General features: G+C 33.8%; 1 protein-coding gene across 6 annotated transcripts in view; it reads right to left on the reverse strand.

Annotated features, from left to right (window-relative positions):
* Positions 1-10,506: 10,506 nt before the first annotated feature.
* The window catches only part of LOC145266997 (tyrosine-protein kinase Fer-like), a 306,724-nt gene continuing 298,682 nt past the window's right edge, over positions 10,507-18,548 (reverse strand). For 5 of the 6 annotated variants that reach the window (XM_080122896.1, XM_080122895.1, XM_080122892.1 and 2 more), the window contains 2 exons: positions 14,124-14,246; positions 11,028-11,238 (listed from right to left, as the gene is read on the reverse strand). In XM_080122896.1, the coding sequence (XP_079979022.1) occupies positions 11,099-11,238; positions 14,124-14,246 (263 nt within the window). In that variant the 3' untranslated portion in view covers positions 11,028-11,098. Of the gene's footprint in view, positions 11,239-14,123; positions 14,247-18,548 lie in introns of all 6 variants that reach the window. The other variant, XM_080122897.1, reaches the window with a different exon arrangement.

Genomic DNA, 18,548 nt, shown 5'->3' on the forward strand with positions numbered 1-18,548 from the left:
ATATGCTCAATTACGAAATATGATAATTTTGTAGCTTACAGTTTACGGCATCTCTTTTTAACTTAAAAATTATTGGTATATAAAAGATTACTGAATTTTCAATTATATAAACCTAGTAAAATTCGGAATACCATAAACAAGACTAATATATATATATATATATATATATATATATGGGGGAGTTAAAGGAAGAGAATAAGATCAATTCTTTAAGAGGAGATAATTATCAGAATAATGCAAAGCTCAACAAATATACACCTACCCACATTATTTAATAAAAGCTATACTTCTCCTTTATATCACAGAGATCAATTTAGTTCCCCCAAAACAGCATCAATATTTTGTTTCGCTCCTAATGTAACTATCGCTTGACGTTGCATCCCTATTATGTTAACTAGCATTTTCTCTCTTCTTCTGATAAGAAGCATTAGGCTTTGAAATATCATGGTATAAAGAGTCCGTAAACCCCTAATTGATGAATACTTTTAAATAGATGAATAAATCTATATATATATATATATATTACTTTATAGTTTTATATCGTCATTTTTTTTTCTTTGACTTCTACTAATATATATATATATATAATTCACCTGATTCCTTTTTTCAAAAGATGGAATCGCCCGATCGTCAAAGACAAGATGCAAGAAAACAAGCAAGGTCCACTAAGTTTTATAATTATCTAGTTATGTGCGTGTTTGTGTTTTATAAATAAACTTTTTGATAATTGCAAAACAAAATATGGATGTACAATCATTTTGAACTCAGTATTTATACAAGACTCCAGTTCATTTTTTTCTCATACAAATTTATATTTTTGTTAAAGTAAGTACTTTTTTTTTTTTCATAAAATTTTTTCAAATTTTTATTTCTTTTTGTCAAAAGTTTAAAAAAATAAAACAAAAGCAGAAAAAAAGAAAACGAACAAGAAAATGGAATTTTATAAAATTAAAAAAAAAAAGAAGACTTTGGAATAAAATGATCGCAAAACAAATGTAAATTTTATCAAAAAAAAATCAATCTTAATTTATTTTGTCTCTAGCAGGCCGCCCGGCATTGCCCAGCCGTAAAATACACTTAAATATGATATTTTAATTTATTCAGGTTTCATTTTCATTATTATAGAGAAAATACTCTATTGATTATTATATTGTACCCAATATATAGTGATTTCAAAAATGAAAAAAAAAAAAAAAAAAGATTTGCGTGCCATCATCCGGAGTCGAAACCAAAACATACAGCTCTCAAGCCTTATTTGTTACCATCTAAGCCACCAACAAATGAATATCAAAACTTATTCGTTACCATCTTATCTGATTCCATACACATACAAATACTTTAAAAAAATAACTTTAAAGATATAAATGTATATTTGCGCATGCATAGAAATAATGCATTTAGTCGACTTTCGGCTGCCAAGTCGACTTTCAGCTGCCAAGTCGTCTTTCAGCTGCCACGTTACAATTTGTCACATTTTTAACCTTTCAGCAGATACTTTTACCAGCTAAAAACCAAATGGAATTTGTTCCACAGGTTCAAATCATCTGTATATCAAGTTTCAAGTCTGTAGATTAAAAATTAACAGAATAGTTTGATAGAAACCGTTCCTTACAGGCAAGTTCACTTAAATATATATATATATATATATAAAATAAAAATTACAATTAAATTTGCCAAAATGGTCCAAGATGGTAAAACTAAAGTATATTATAAATATTAAAGAATATTTATAAAGTTATCTCAGCCAGATGTAAAAGCTCGATAAAACCAAATAGGCGATAGAGCTTATAATACGAGCAAACAGTTAATAAAACATGTTAAAAAACACTTTGAAATGAGTTAAAAACATATTTAATCTGAAAAGGAAACACTAGATAAGTGGATAGTCTTTAATCTGCGGAGTTTCGAAGAAATACTTTCCTTTTCATCAGAGGGTAGGAATTAGCAAAATGCGGGATCGGATTTTGCATGCCAAAGTATTTGATGAAACAACAAAATCTGTTTCACTTTTTTGTTATCAAGTAAGATCTTTGACTTACTTGTTGTTTCATCAAATACTTTTGCATGCAAAATCCGATCCCGCATTTTGCTAATTCCTACCCTCTGATGAGAAGGAAAGTATTTCTTCGAAACTCCGCGGATTAAGGACTATCCACTTATCTAGTGTTTCCTTTTCAGATTAAATATGTTTTTAACTCATTTCAAAGTGTTTTTTAACATGTTTTATTAACTGTTTGCTCATATATATATATAACTACTTCATTTACTCACATAAAATTAATATACGAAAGTATAGATTTATGCGTAAACTTTAAGTATTTACTTCAAAAGTGCTCAATACGTAGGTAGAGCTAGTTAGTAATTTATAAAATATATATGGCGATTAAGCTACACTGAATATTTTGCGTTTCATCCACTGTAGGATTCGTCAGGCTTATGCGCATAAGCCTGACGAATCCTACAGTGGATGTAACGCAGAATATTCAGTGTAGCTTAATCGCCATATATATTTTATAAATTACTATATATATATATATATATATACACACACACTTTTTATTTGTTTTACATAAGCATTAATATGTCATTACACATTCATTTCGGTCAGCAAGTTACAATTAACTAGAGACTTATTCAGGCGATATTGTTTATACAGCAGTAAAGTCCATAATAATATATGTAGTTACTTGTAACTGGTTAACTAAAACATACTCATGAATGTGTAGCAACATATAAAATTCGTCTGTAAAACAAATAAAAAGTATATCTTGCCCTACTTTGGTATTGAGCACTCTTGCATTAACCTCATTAAAACTTCATTAGTTGCTTTACCTCTGGTAAATATTAACCTGGAATAAGATACACACACACACACACACATACATATATATATGTTTACTGTTTTATGGGAAAGAATTCCAACAAAGTGCTCGATTACAAAGAAAAATATTTTCAATATAAGAGCTTAATATTTATTTATTTATTTAAAACTGTACTGAAGGTCAGAAAACCATTGGTACCGTCGGTTTCAAGCCTAACACAAGGGCGAACAGTTAATGGTAAATAATGTTAGACTCTCGTCAGCCATATTGTTTTCTGTTTGAGGAAAATTCAGGACTGCATATATTGATGTTCATCTTTATTTAACTATAGCTTATCCTTATTTCTGTATATTTTATTTTATTTTAATATCAATTTTCTCATTTTTTATTTAATGTGTTTTTTAGTAAATATATGTTTAAATTAATTTTGTCCTATTCTGTTCCTAATTGGCGTCGCCTCCGGTCTTAATTGGTTATTTCTGGCCGGTCCAAGTGAGGTAATTAATCTATCTTATTAATTCTTTAAACTTGGGTCTTTCTTTTATTTTAATTAAAGGGGGGTAACTCAGGAATCTTTGCTTTTCTATTTTATGTTTTATTTTTTATATTTCTTTATATATTTTTTATTATATTTTTTATGCACTTATATTTTGATTAATCAATCAGTATTCAATATACTGTTATTTTATTTTATCTTTGGTTACTATGTATCTGGGTATATTTAATGGTATCAGGTTCTAAGAGATCTTATATAAACTATTTTTATTTCATTTACTGACTTGTAATGTCTAGGTCATTTTTATTTATTTTTTAAAAATTTTGAGATTATATATATATATATATATATATATATGACCCATAAAAATTTCTAACTTTTTAAAATTGCCTAAATATCTGTTTTCACTTTTGCTAAATTATTTTATGCATTAATATGACTGCATTTAGAATACTCTTGAAGAATTTCCTTTTATCATGAAAGCTTGGCGAGGGGGGACCAGAGATTGGAGTTCAGACGAGCACCTGCCATGGAAATAACGATAAAACAAGGATAGGCTCGCAACGTCTCTTCTGTGGGAGAGAGGTTGCAGGATAGAGAAAAGGGCATCCCCCACTAAGCCACGAAGTCTATTTTGTACTCTGTTAAGGCAGGATAGGCTGTTTTTAGCAGCTCCTGCCCAGATATGTCGAGAGGGATCTCTACTATGTGTTAAATAATAACATGGTTAAAAGTTAAATTAATTATCTATCTATGTCTGTCTACCTATCTATTTGGCCTATTTGGCCTTGTCGGTGGGGCATTAGAATATGACGACTGCCCCCTGCAGAGGGTAAAAGTCCCTTAAACTATATCCAATGGTGAGGCCCCAGCTTGTGGGCTTTGGGGAGTGTGGAGCCACCCTTTAATTACCATTGCTCCCAGGTCCACTCTGACCCGGAGTGGTAGTACCTGTTAGGGTCCCAACTATGGGTTAAATAGAAACCGACGTGAAAACAACAAATATATTCTATTAAAAATATTTTTCTTCAAAATCTTTGGATTCGGCATTAAATAACCCGAAAAGGGTTGATATGCCGTAAAACAAAAACAACCAACCAACCAACTACCTATCTATTTATCTATCCATTGATATTGTTAAAATAGTTTAGATTAGGAGTTATTTATTGTTTAGCTGAAGATGTTTGCATAAATTAACTAAGTTAAATAAACGAAATGACCTTCAACAGTTTCATACGTGATAGAGGTCACACGTTGGGAGACGTCTGCTTTTGATGATGATGTAACGGAACAAGAGGTCAATACGATTAGATTGAAGAGTTTGTGTTTGATCATGAAAGTGAACAGACGTATTCAAAGCCGGGAAGCAGGGCTGAAAGGAACAAGCATGTAGACACATAATGTAGACTCCTTGTGAAGACCACTGAGACAGCTGAAATAAATTTATATTTTAAAAATATAAAGTGTTGTTCTGTGGTTTCACAAAAGAAGAAAAAACAGGTGTCTCAATCAGTTTTGGTGTTGGTCGCTGCAGGTTTCATCACGGAGCCCAGCAGTGAAGACCAGAAGAACCCCGGATAATGGAAAGGTATGAAGCATATATTCTTCTTCTTATAAAATGTAATACCTTTACGTAAATACGAACTGTGATATATGCTCGTGCAATAACTCTTCTATTCATATTGATATCATCCTCCACCTGACTAATACGACATACATTTATCTGGTGCCGTTTGGAGAACAATATATCATCCTCTCCTAGCTATCCCACAATGTAACACATGTAGGGGTGGGACTTTGCTGCTTGTTGGTTTTCTTGGGGGTGGTTTTTTTTTGTTTTTGTTTTTTTTTACACAGTGATCACCACTTATCAAGGCCCGGAAGCCACTCAGGGATAAGGGTTATTGCAAGTACATTACATTAGTGAGGAGATTTGCTGAAGTGTTTACTTAAGAGGGCGGTTCATTAGGAATTTGTTAACATTGGACTTGAAGACATCCAAGTTGTAGTCCGGAGGGAAGCAGGCAGACGGAACAGAGTTCCACAGGCGTGCAGTTCTAAGAAAGAAGCTTTGTTCATGGAATCCGCGTTTTAATTTAGGCAAGGGGGTACAAGGGCTTGTAATTCATCGGAGCATATGAGATTAAATGTGTTGATGCGATATAGAACAATATAGATAAAAATGGATATTCAAGCTGAAGTCCACGTATGAAGATGAAAAATAAAACTAACAAATCCAAAAAGAACTTGAATGGTAAGTGTAGATCCAATGGTGTTATTTGTCGATCCAACTTATATTTATAAATCTACTAGCTGGCCGCTCGCCATTGCTCGGCCATACAATACACTTAAATATGATATTTTAATTTATGCAGATTGCGTATGTATTATGAGAGAATCAATCCTCTTTTTTTATTATCTGATTTTATTATTTCCCTTGGCCGGTGTAACGTAAAATATTTCGCTTTAAAATTATTTTTTATCTATAAGAGAAGAAAGACTATTTTTAAGATCAGATTTTTCGATTTTCGATACTTATCGGACGAATTTCTGCAAAAAAAAACTATCTAAGAACACTGACAGACATATAAATTAATTTTGTGTAAAATTTGCAAAAGATAGGCTCAGTCGTTTTGGAACTTATGAGGGAGGAACTCACACACACACACACACACACACACACATTTATATAATTATAGAGATAATTCTTGCATGAGAAGTTCTGCAATGTTGCAACTATGTCTTGAAAAACCAGCGGCGTTAGCGCCTCATTCTAATTTCTTTTCACCTTTTTAATCTTCTTTCAAATAAATGCCGTGAATTATAATTTGCAAAATTTTAACTACCGCCATTCAGTCTCGAAAGACAAAGGACATCCCCTGTAGGAGCAGCTGCTTGTGTAATTATGAGGCAAGGGTTACGCAATCTCCAATACCATCTCTCCTGAATCGGCACTGCTGGAGTGCAATGGCAAGAAGAAGTCCAGAACGACTGGAAACAATTCCGATATAAACAAAGAACACATACAGCATCTGGAGGTCACAAATGGTCACCCATCTGGTACTGGGCAGGTTCATCATTGCTTAACTTCGATGATCTGATGGATTGGTTGGTTGTTTTACAGCATATCAACCCTTCTCAGGTTATTTAATGGCGAATCCAGTGATTTTAAAGAAAGTCTTTTTAATAGAATATATATTTTTTTTTTTTTTTCAAGTCGGTTTCTATTTAACCCATAGTTGGGACCCCAACAAGTATTATCACTCTCGGTCAGTGTGGACCTGGGAGCAATGGCAATTAAAGGGTGGCTCCACAAAGCCTGCAAGCTGAGGCCTAAGGTCATATTCAGGACCTCGATGATCTGATGAAAACCAGTGTATCAAACATGATTATACCAATGCTCTATATCAAATATTGGGCATTTTCATCTGGTTCGGATCATCCTCTAAATATTAGTAATAATATCTAGATACCCACTTTACGTTTCCAAAATTCTTCAGTTTATAAACTGGAATTTCTTAAATATATATATAAGTAAGATCAGGGAAATTTTCATTAATAAAGGTTATTCAGAAAGACCTTATTAATGATTGTATTAACAAAAAGGTTGCAGATTTCAAATCCCTGAAATATTTGGGCCTTTAAAACGTCCCGTTTATTTAAAATTACCATGGATAGGGGATAATGGTGCAAAATTAACTAAACAGATTGTTAGAAGTATTATTAATTGCATCTAATCTTTTTCTTGCATTTCCTTCTCCAAAATAGTAATATCGTTTATCAATTTAAATGCATGATGCTGGTTATGTGGGGCGGACTTCTTTGCATTTGCAAACTCATATAAATCAGCACATTCCATCTAAGATTAGACAGGGTAGGGTAGGATTTGTGAGTCTCTCTTCTTCTGCAACTTTGGACTCTGCTATTGGCCAGCATTTGGTTGAGAATCCTTGTAGTGTCAATAAGTAGAAAATAGAGTGGTTTGAGATACTTCATAGAGCAGATTCCAAAAATCATTTTAAAATTTATCTATTGTGATTCAAAAACTTCCTGCTGGCAAAAGGAATCAATAGAAGTGTTAAATCTCTTTGGAGAATTTTAACCGTCTCCCGTCTGTAAATTTTTTTTTTTTCACTCCCATATGTGGTTCTATTTTAATCACCTTTTTATTGTGAATTGAATTAAATTATTTAATTGTCTTTTAACACCTTAAATATAACAAAAAGATCCCTCATTGCTATTTATTTCGCCATCTATAATATAAATCTTACCTGTCTGTTTAAATGTATGTATGTATGTATGTATGTATGTATATCTCGCAAAACTTTTGACAGAGGTGACGGATTTTCACAAGATCGGTATCATTTTGAAGCTCGGCCCTTCAAACGACAAATATCGAAAAATTGGCTAAAAACATTAATTCCTTCACCCTCAACTGGACACTTTTCTACAGGGAGGGGGGGTCGCTTTTTTTTCAACGATATTTTCAAAAGTCATCGCTTCTTTCAGATTGTCTAGCCTTAACTTAAACCTACTCCACTTTCGGTTTGGCAATGGGTGCAACAGCAAACACGTCACATTTTTTTCCGCCCTCATTCACAGTACAGTTTCGAGCCTGCCTGCTACCAATTTTTCTTTTTTCTTATTTTTGCTCAACACAAACACCTGGACAACACCGGGCACTGAGGCTAGTTAATATTTTTCATTGCTATTGATTTTCTCTCGATGAGATAATAGCGGAGAGAGATTTCAGCTTATGTTCAAATGTGTGCATAAATTATTTTACCTCCAAACATATATATATATATATATATATATATATATATATAGATATATTTCCGGTGGGAAGATACCCAAAATTAAAAATAATTGAATTTCAACAAGGATCGTTGATAGTGCTCAATCATAAGAGAGCAAGTTATCATTTTTATTAAAAATTTTTTTATGTAAATCCAGTCATATCTTGCTATGATGTGCAGACCGTTTCAATCATATTAGATATCATTAGGCAAGAAAAATTAAGGTAAAAAAACTAAAAAGGTTCCAGACCTTTTCAAATTTTGAGGAGAGAAAATTTGCAATGAGTAGCAATGAGCAAAAATTAAAGTTCTATGACATATATATATATATATATATATAACATTTAATTTTATGTGATATTATACAGTAAGAAATTGCTGAATCATTAGATACCATAGATTTTAAAGTTGTGTCTCGAATAACTGTCTTCGCACCAACAAACTAATAATAGTTCGTTATGACAAACAGAAAAATTCAGTGACCAAAGAAGTGCCCTATCATGTGCCAATAAACTGTTGACCAATGATTATTCTGTCCTCATCTACCCTGGCGTTGGTTTTATTACTAACTTTGTAATCTATGGCATCGAATGACTAATCAACTTTGGGCTTATAATATATATATATATATATATATATATATAATGTTAAAATATCCATGTATTCTTCTAGAATAGAAACAGCAAGGTTACGAGGGTTTTATGAAGCATAAAAACGATGTTTTTTTTTATATATATTTGAAGTGGTCGCCTGCTTTTTATCACAAAATGTAAAAAAAATATAAAAAATAAAAAATCAAATATAAAAATAACAACCACCCTTTTATGCTTCAGAAAACCTTCATAACCTCAAAATCATATATATATATATATATATATTCAATCTTGGCTTGAGACAGTTGCTAGTTTAATCGCACTGAAGAGCTGTGATACAAAGAAACAGTCAGTGAATGCTTGAGCATAGTGAAATAACTGGCACTAACGCTTAAGCATTAAGACAATGTTGATTATTGTAATTTCACCTACCTACTTGGCAGTGCCGAATGTCATCTAGGCGATCAAGTTTTGATCCCGGCTTGAAGCAGTTGCTAGTCTAGCCGCACTGAAGAGCTATGATACAGCAAAACAGTTTGTCGATGACATATATAATATATATCGGCTAGCTGTACTAACTCAGCATTTCCAGAGATTCAGTAAATTTGATTTTTAACTTTAATATTTGCACAATTTTTCAAACTTATCCAGAGAAAGAAATAAAATTTCAGTTGTAAGGGAGACAACTGTTTAACATTTTTTTTAAAATATCATCCCTGATTTTGTTGGGTTTTGATTCATCGTGATGATGTGAAACACTTTTTCAAATTGACCAGTGATGTTGATTTTTTTTAGGAAGAAGGACATGTCCTAAAAAACATAGCATCCAACCTCAATGGTAATTACAAGGCGACCCATCCATCCTTATATATATATATATATATATATATATATATATATATATATATATATATATACACACCCATTAAATAAAATAGACGTTTCTTTGTCTATTAATTCTATTTGTTTATCGTTTCCAACTTCTGAAATAACAGTCTTCACTACTAGCAGGAACATCAGCCAGTTCCCACTAGAAGTGAAGACTGTTATTCAGAAGTTGGAAACGATAAACAAATAGAATTAATAGATAAAAAACGTCTATTTTATTTAATGAAATATACCATAAAGAAAAATGCTGCATATATATATATATATATATATATATATATATATATAGAGAGAGAGAGAGAGAGAAATAAAAAGGAACAAACCGTGTTCAACGTTTCGTCTTTATTTCGAGACGTCCTCTGGATGAAATAAAGACGAAACATTGATGAACACATAATACGGTTTGTTCCTTTTTATTTCTCTATTTTGTCGGAATACTATTTCCATTATTTTCATCATATATATATATATATATATATATATATATATATATATATATATATGATGAAAATAATGGAAATAGTAATCCGACAAGATAGAGAGATAAAAAAGAAACAAACCAAGTCACACGTCCATCAACGTTAAGTCTTTATTGTAAGAAGACTTCTGGATGAATAAAAATTCATTCATCCAGAAGTCTTACAATAAAGATGAAACGTTGATGGACGTGTGACTTGTTCTGTTCCTTTTTTTTTTTTTATCTTTCTCTCTCTCTCTCTCTATATATATATATATATATATATATATATATATATATGCGTGTGTGTGTGTCTGCACGTTTCTTTAAAAATAACCAAAACAAAATAATTAAATTAAAACAATTTCTTCACCTTCCTCATTGCATTGAAAATAAATTAACAAAATCTTTTAAAATCGAGTCAAACAGAAAAATTGCTTGGGGAGAGAGGTAGAAAAAGCTTGATCTTTTAATTTTGTCAAAAAAAAAAAAAAAGAAAAAAAAAAGATAATTTATTGCAAATTTTAAAATTTAACCTTTTTTCATTAAAAATCAGGGATACAAAAAAAAAAATAAAATATAACATCTTCCCCTACCCTCTTTCCCCAGTAGAATAAAAATTCAACTTTTTTTTTTTTTTTTTTTTTTTTTAAATCAAGTCAAATATTAATTGAAAAAAATAAAATTATTTTTTTTTAGTTTTGTATACAAAAAAATTTTTTTTTGTTATAATAAAAAAATTCTTGTCAAAAAAAAAAAAAAAAAAAATTTTGATTTTTTTTCTTTACAAAATTTAAAACGTATCCTTCATATGTGATGTTTCTTCCAAAATAATAGTTGGTTACAAAAACCTTTGAATTAAAATCGTGAAATTCAAATTCAATCACCCAAAGGCGCTGACAATAAAAGTTAGCCGTACACAGAATCAGTATCACTTTTTTGCGTTGTTCTGGAAGTCCTGAGAGATTTACATTTTTTTTAATCCGTCATAAATCGTTTTTTATTTTTAAATCCTCCATCAATCCTTTTGTTTTTTTTCTGATTCAATACGTTGACAAAATCTTCTTCAGTTCTTTGTGAATTTCGTTGAAGTGCGGCCTGGACTCCGGTTCATAGGTCCAGCAACGTAACATTAGCTGATAGATCTCCTCGGGAGTTCCTGGGGGTGCCGGCATACGGTAACCTGCGACAAAAAAAAAAAAAAAAAAAAAAAAAGAGTGACTTCAATTCTAAAACATTGTTTCACAAGGAGACTGAGAGTCATGTTTATTAAAAAAAAAAAGTCGAGCATGCAAGGTCCCCCTCCACGAGTGAAAAATTTACTTTCACCATGACTAATGTTTATGCATAAATTTTTAAAAGTCTAAGGCGTGGTTATTTAGAAAAAGTACAGTGAACGGACAAATGGGAGTGAATTATTGTCGGGGGGACCAATTAACCTATTTCTGGCCAGGTCTTTATTGATCCTTCGGTCTCGTGAATCCAACCTTATCAGAAGAGGGACCACCCAACATAGATATTGTCATAGTAAAACTAAATCATCTTTTAAGTCAGGGTTTCCCAACCTTTTTTGACAAACGCCCCCTCCTCCCTCCATGCATCCTTACATAATAATGCTAGTAGTGGTGGTAGTACATAATTAAAGTGAAAATAATCCTTCTACCGCTCCAGAAGATATCTCACTACTGATGCAATTCTCTATCTATATAAAAGCCAAGTACGGTCAAGGATGGAATACTGTTGCCATATCTGGGCAGGAGCTGCCAAAAACAGCCTATCATGCCTTGACAGAGTACAAAATAGACTTCGTGGTTTAGTGGGGGATGCCCTTTTCTCTACCCTGCAACCCCTCTCCCACAGAAGAGACGTTGCGAGCCTATCCTTGTTTTATCGTTATTTTCATGGCAGGTGCTCGTCTGAACTCCAATCCCTGGTCCCCCCTCGCCAAACTTTCACGAAAAACACCCGTCTAGCTGAATCCACTGTGAAAAATTTCCCCCACTCTATATCTGTGCCTAAATCAAAACGCGGATTTCATGAGCAAAGCTTCTTTCTTAGAACTGCACGCCTGTGGAACTCTGTTCCGTCTGCCTGCTTCCCTCCGGACTACAACTTGGATGTCTTCAAGTCTAATGTTAACAAATTCCTAATGAACCGCCCCCCCTAATTAAACACTTCATAAAATCTCCTCACTAACGTGATGTACTTGCAATAACCCTTATCCCTGAGTGGCTTCCGGGCCTTGATAAGTGGTGATCACTGTGTAAAAAAAAAAAAAAAAAAAAAAAAAAAAATAATTGAATATTCATAAAAGTTTATTCAACAAAATTTTACGCTGTCGATCAAATTCCAATACAATTACCGATTTCGATTCTTTTAAAACCTCTAAATATGAAGCTTGTTTTCTTTTTTGAAATACCATAAAAACTTTCAACATTTACACCACGACATATATTTACTCCTAAACTAATTAACCGATCATTATGAATTTGGGAACACAGCTAGTAGACATTAGAGACTCTTAATGTGGGCTATATTTAGTTTTAGTTTTATGCAAAGGGAGTAAAAAGAGGATTGGGAATTTTTCATAAAAATTTTGATATTTCTGATTTAAAAGTTCTCTTTTTGAACGATTATGTGCTTTTCCTTTGTTACTGTTGCGTTCAAATACAAGTGAACAATGTAGTTTTTTGTTTGCTCTGCTATTATATAAAAGGAACTTTGTGTAGGTTGGTTGGTTTTTTTTGTTTTACGGCATATCAACCCTTTTCGGGTTATTTAATGCCGAATCCAAAGATTTTGAAGAAATATTTTTTATTAGAATATATTTGCTGTTTTCAAGTCGGTTTCTATTTAACCCATAGTTGGAACCCTAACAGGTACTACCACTCCGGGTCAGAGTGGACCTGGGAGCAATGGTAATTAAAGGGTGGCTCCACACTCCCCAAAGCCCGCAAACTGGGGCCTCACCACTGGATATAGTTTAAGGTCATATCCAGGACACTTTGTGTAGGAGTTCATTCCCTATGGACTCTAAAACGGCTGAACTAATTTTTATGAAATTTCACACAAAGGTACTTTATGTGCCTGGCTGTGTTCTTAGATAGTCTTTGAGTCGGAATGTCTTTGATAAGTATCAATAGTCGAAATAATCCGATGAAAGAAGGAACAGGCGATTTTGACCAAAGTTAACACTTTACACAGCCTAACATCACGAGTGCATTTTAGAAGTTTTATTACCACACAAGCCGAAAGGCCCGACATATAAAATCAAAAGTAGGAGTGTGGTCGAAATGAATGTTTCTGCTTAAAGCACAATTGCACCATGATATTTGACTTTCATTTTAAACTTAAATTAGAGTCATTATCACCACACAAGCAGTAAGGCAAGGTATAAAAAATCAACAGTAGGTTCTTTTATATGACAGGGGTATGTTCAAAATTAATGTTTTTGTTTAGAGCACAACTGAAGCATGATACTTGACTTTTGTATTTTAAACTTTAATTCAAGCCATTTTATATCAAAATAATTTTATAAAATCAACAGTAGGCTCTCTACAGTGCAATATAAACTACAATGTATTGCAGACTAAGTCATTGCTAGAGGCATGTGAAGCTTTTTCTCGGTGCACTGCGATGCATCCCCAACTAGAGCAGGCAATTAATAGATTTGATTAAAAATAGGTAATTTCACTGATTTCGATGACAATAAAAAATATGGAAGTGTGAAACATTAATTGATCCTCATTCAATCTCGGGCAACGTCTGGTCCCCCTGTTAATATTGAAATAAAGACAGATTTATTAATTATGCTGTTTTTATTGTTTTTTTTTAAAGTATGTGTACGTTTGCACTTGCATCCATGAAAAGAACCAAACTATTGCATGTTGTTAAATTAAAAAAATATTCTGAAATAATTTTAATTAAACCATTTCAATTATAATTGTACGAGTGTGGCCATCATGACAGCACGACACAACTGAGTTTGACCGGATTACATGCTCCTCACTAGATCAAACCAGCAAAGTACATTGAATATGTTTGTGAGATGGAAAAGCATTTTCTTACCGCTATCAATCCGTTCTTTCGCTTGGGGGTTCGTCATTCCTTGATAAGGCGTCGTTCCTGCAGAAAAAACTTCCCACATCAAAACACCAAAACTCCACACATCACACAAGGACGTGTACTTGCCTGCAAAAAGAAGAAAAACAAAATTATAGACAAGGAAGAATGGTGGAGAATGAAACAGTCCATAGAATCAGCGCATATGTCGAGCAACAATGACCTGCAAAGTTGACCTAGTTTAGAACTGAAGAAAATTTTGTTTATCTTTCAGAAATTTTTAGGTGAAGATTAGTCACTGGTCAACAACATATTTGTAAAGGGAACCGCCCCCCCCCCCAGTAACTACAGACTCATAACCTGCTTAAAAATTGTGTAAAATTTTAAGAGCACAACTACGAGAACAAATTTATTACTCCCTTAATAATCGTGGACTACTTCCTGAGGAACAGGAAGAATGCCAAAAAGTAGGGACGTGCAGAGGGGGAGGGGGGTGCTAGAGGTGCCCAAAACCCTGCTCCTTTTACTTCTGTTTTAAAAGTGCTCTTTTTTTTCTTTTTACAAAGGCATCACCACTTATCAAGTTCAAGAGGCCACTCGAGGATAAGGGTTAAAGAGTGTACAGTAGAAATTGGACAATAAAGTAACCGTTAGTAATAGAAATTTGGTAAATTTGTTAACTTATATGGAACGGCTCATCAAAACCTTGTTTACGTTAGACTTGAAGACAACCATATTGTAGTTAGCTGGAAACCAGGAAAATAGAAGACAATTCCATAGGCGTGCAGTTCTAAGAAAGAAGCTTTGTTCATGGAATCTACGTTTAGGTTTAGGCACAGATAAAGAGTGGGGGAAATTATTGATAGTGTTTTCTGCTAGACGGGTGTTTCTTGTGAAAGTTTGGCAAGGGGGAACCATAGATTAGAGCTCAGTCGAGCAAAGACAAACTTGCAACATCTCTTCTGTGAGAAACAGGTTGCAGGACATCCCCTACGAGGCTACAAAGTCTATTTTGAACTCTATCAAGTCCTTTCTAGAAGCTCCTGCCCAGATGTGGCAACAGTACTCCATCCTTGGACGTACCTGGCTCTTATATAGATAGAGAATTGCATCAGCAGTGAGATATGTACTGGATTGATAGAAGGATCCCACCATTTTTTCAGCGGCCTTGGCAACGGATTTAATGTATGTGTCCCATTTCAGATCAGGAGTAAATGTCAAGCCCAGAAGCTTGTCAAAACATGAAGCCTCCCCAAGACGAGAGCCATTCATTTCAATTGATGCCAGATGGGAATCAGATGTAAAGATAAAGGCTTGGTTTTAGATGCTCTTTACAGAGGAATGTATTATAGACCTATGCGGCACCATTACTATATTTGTGCCGTTTTTTTTTTTTTTTTTCATTTGAGCACCTGACCTGGAAAAGTATTCTGCGCCTGTCAAAAAGGAAAAACAACTCATGATACAAAAAGGATAAAAAAACGAAACAAAAAAAAATTTCATTGTCATCATACTCCCAATAATCATCATTACACCACAACTACCATCCTTGTTGGATGGTAAATTTATTTCCTTTAATAATTACAAGAAACCTTTTTAACCATGACTAAAGATACACTACCTGGAAGTACTTCCTTCGAGCTCCTAGGCCTAACATTCACAAACATGACTTGGAACAAATACGTCGAGGCTGCTGCGAGGAAGGTGGGCTCCCTCTACCGTGCTAGAAGGTTACTCACGCCTGAGAGTATCCTGTATCTCTACAAAGCCACTATTCGCCTATGCATGGAATATGGTTGTCACATCTGGGCTGGTGCATCTGCCACTAGTCTCTCGCTCCAAGATAGCGTAAAAAAAAAAATGTTGCCAACCTAATAGGTCTCGCACTGACGGCCAAACTCCAACCTCCGTCATATCGTCAAAATGTTGCATCCCTTTGTCTGTTTTACAAGTACTTTAATGGTAAGTGCTCGGACGAACTCTAAGCATTAGCACCCACTCAACAAACCAGACAAGCAGCAAAATCCCACCTCTCCACTGTAGAGATCCCTAGATGTCGTACCCTGGAAAACCTTATCAGCCTTCCCCGTATTTAAAAATTCAGGCGGTTCCTCATCTCCTCAGTACAAACCAATCAGTCTCTTGTACATTCAGTAAGTTATTCGAATCCATGTTAAACAGAGAAGTGGTCAATCATCTCATTAGAAACAACCTACTCAGTGACATGCCATATGGTTTCCAATCCGCTAGATCTACAGCTGATGTGCTATCCCTAACATCTCATAGGATTAGTGAATCGCTTGACACAGGCCTCGTTTCTAGAGCAATTGCTCTTGACATATCAAAAGCCTTTGATAGGGCAAGGCATAAAGGTTTACTACACAAGATCTCCAGCTAGAAAGTAGCTGGAAATGTCTTAATTATTAAATCATTCCTCTCTGATAGGTTCATAAGAATAGTTGTTGATGGGCAGAAATCAGAAGCTCACAGTATCTGGGCCCAATTCTCTTCGTGATCTTCAACGATCTCCCAAAGCACATTCTTAAATCATTCATAGATATTTACACAGACGACACTACCATCTATGGCAACACTTCAAAGGCTGGAAATGGTCAAGATCTCTCTGATTCTCCCTTTTCTAATCTTGAGCATATGGTGCAATGGGGAAAAAAGTGGCTGGTTAATTTTAATGTATCTAAAATTAAGCTTCTCACTTTCCATCATCAATGCTCTGACCACACCTGGTCCCTATTGTAATGAATGGCTCTCATCCTTGGGGAGGCTCCATATTTTGACAAGCTTCTTGGTCTGACCTTCACTCCTGATCTGAAATCAAATCCGTTGCCAAGGTGGCTGGAAAAATGGTGGGATCATTCTACCGCTTCAGTAGATATCTCACAGCCATTGCAATTCTCTACCTGTTTAAGAGTCAAGTACATCCTAGGATGGAGTGCTGTTACCACATCTGTTCAGGAGCTGCTCAGAGCACCTATCCTATCTTGACAGAGTTCAAAACAGACTTCGTAATCCCACAGAAGAAACGTTGCAAGCTTGTTCCTGCTCTATCGCTATTTTTATGACAAGTGTTCAACTGAGCTCCAATCTATGGTCCCCTTGCCAATCTTACACAAAAAACACTCGTCTAGCTAAAACCATTATCAATAAATCCCCCAACTCTGTATCAGTGCCTAAACCTAAACGTGGATTCCATCAAGAAAGCTTCTTTCCTGGAACTGCCCGTCTGCAGAATTCTGTTCCACTGGTCTGCTTTCCAGCTGACTAAAATATTGTTGTCTTCAAGTCCAACGTAAACAAGTTCTTATTAAACCGTCCCTGCAAATAATCTGATTAGACCAAATTTCCACCACAAACGATCACTACATTACTATTTCAATGACTATAATGCACACATTAACTTTTATTCTCGAGTGGCCTCCTGGCCTTGATATGTGGTAACACCTTTATAATAATAATAATAATAAAAAAGCTTTCTATTCAAATAGCTTCTTTCCTTGAACTGCTAGACTTCAACATTCCCTCACAGGCCCTTGCTTCCCTAATTGTATTGAGATGCAGAAATTCAAGTGTAATATGAACAGACACCTCGCTACCCAACTCCCTATATAGTCTCCCTGCAAATCTGGTCCCAAAATAAGTAGCCCTTAACGACTTAGTGGCACTGTGCCTTGTTTGAGGTAAAAAAAAAAAAAAAAAAAAAAAAACACTAAAGAAGCTGATGGTTTTTTTTTTTCTAAGCATAATTCAAATAATGCAAGGGACATAACTCCACTTTTCTTGCTTGAATATTCAAATTTACTCAAATTCAGAATCGGGAATTTAAAACAGAATCGTTAATTAAATCAGAATCTGGAATTTTAATAAATTAGTAATTGTATTGGAATTTGGAAAAATATTGGCACCATCCCATAACTTAAAGCTGCGTAAATTTTGTTTGTTATATTTTTTTATTACCACAAACCGATATTTAATTACTCATAAAAATCGAAATTTCATTACCACAAAAACCGAAATTTGATTACCACAAAAACCGAAATTTGATTACCACAAAAACCGAAATTTGATTACCACAAAAACCGAAATTTTATTACCACAAAAACCGAAATTTTATTACTACAAAAACCGAAATTTTATTACTACAAAAACCGAAATTTTATTACTACAAAAACCGAAATTTGATTACCACAAAAACTGAAATTTGATTACCACAAAAACCGAAATTTGATCACTACAAAAACCGAAATTTGATTACTACAAAAACCGAAATTTGATTACCACAAAAACCGAAATTTGATTACCACAAAAAATTTGACAAGAAATTCTTCATTTTACTGTATTGTTATTAATGCAATGTTACTTATTGAATTCTGGAATTTTTCTGTCGATGTCAGGGAATCTGCACAAAATTTCCAA

Source organism: Euprymna scolopes, chromosome 42 (assembly GCF_053919585.1).
Source record: "Euprymna scolopes isolate OS-2025 chromosome 42, ASM5391958v1, whole genome shotgun sequence".
Taxonomy (NCBI): Eukaryota; Metazoa; Mollusca; class Cephalopoda; order Sepiida; family Sepiolidae; genus Euprymna; species Euprymna scolopes.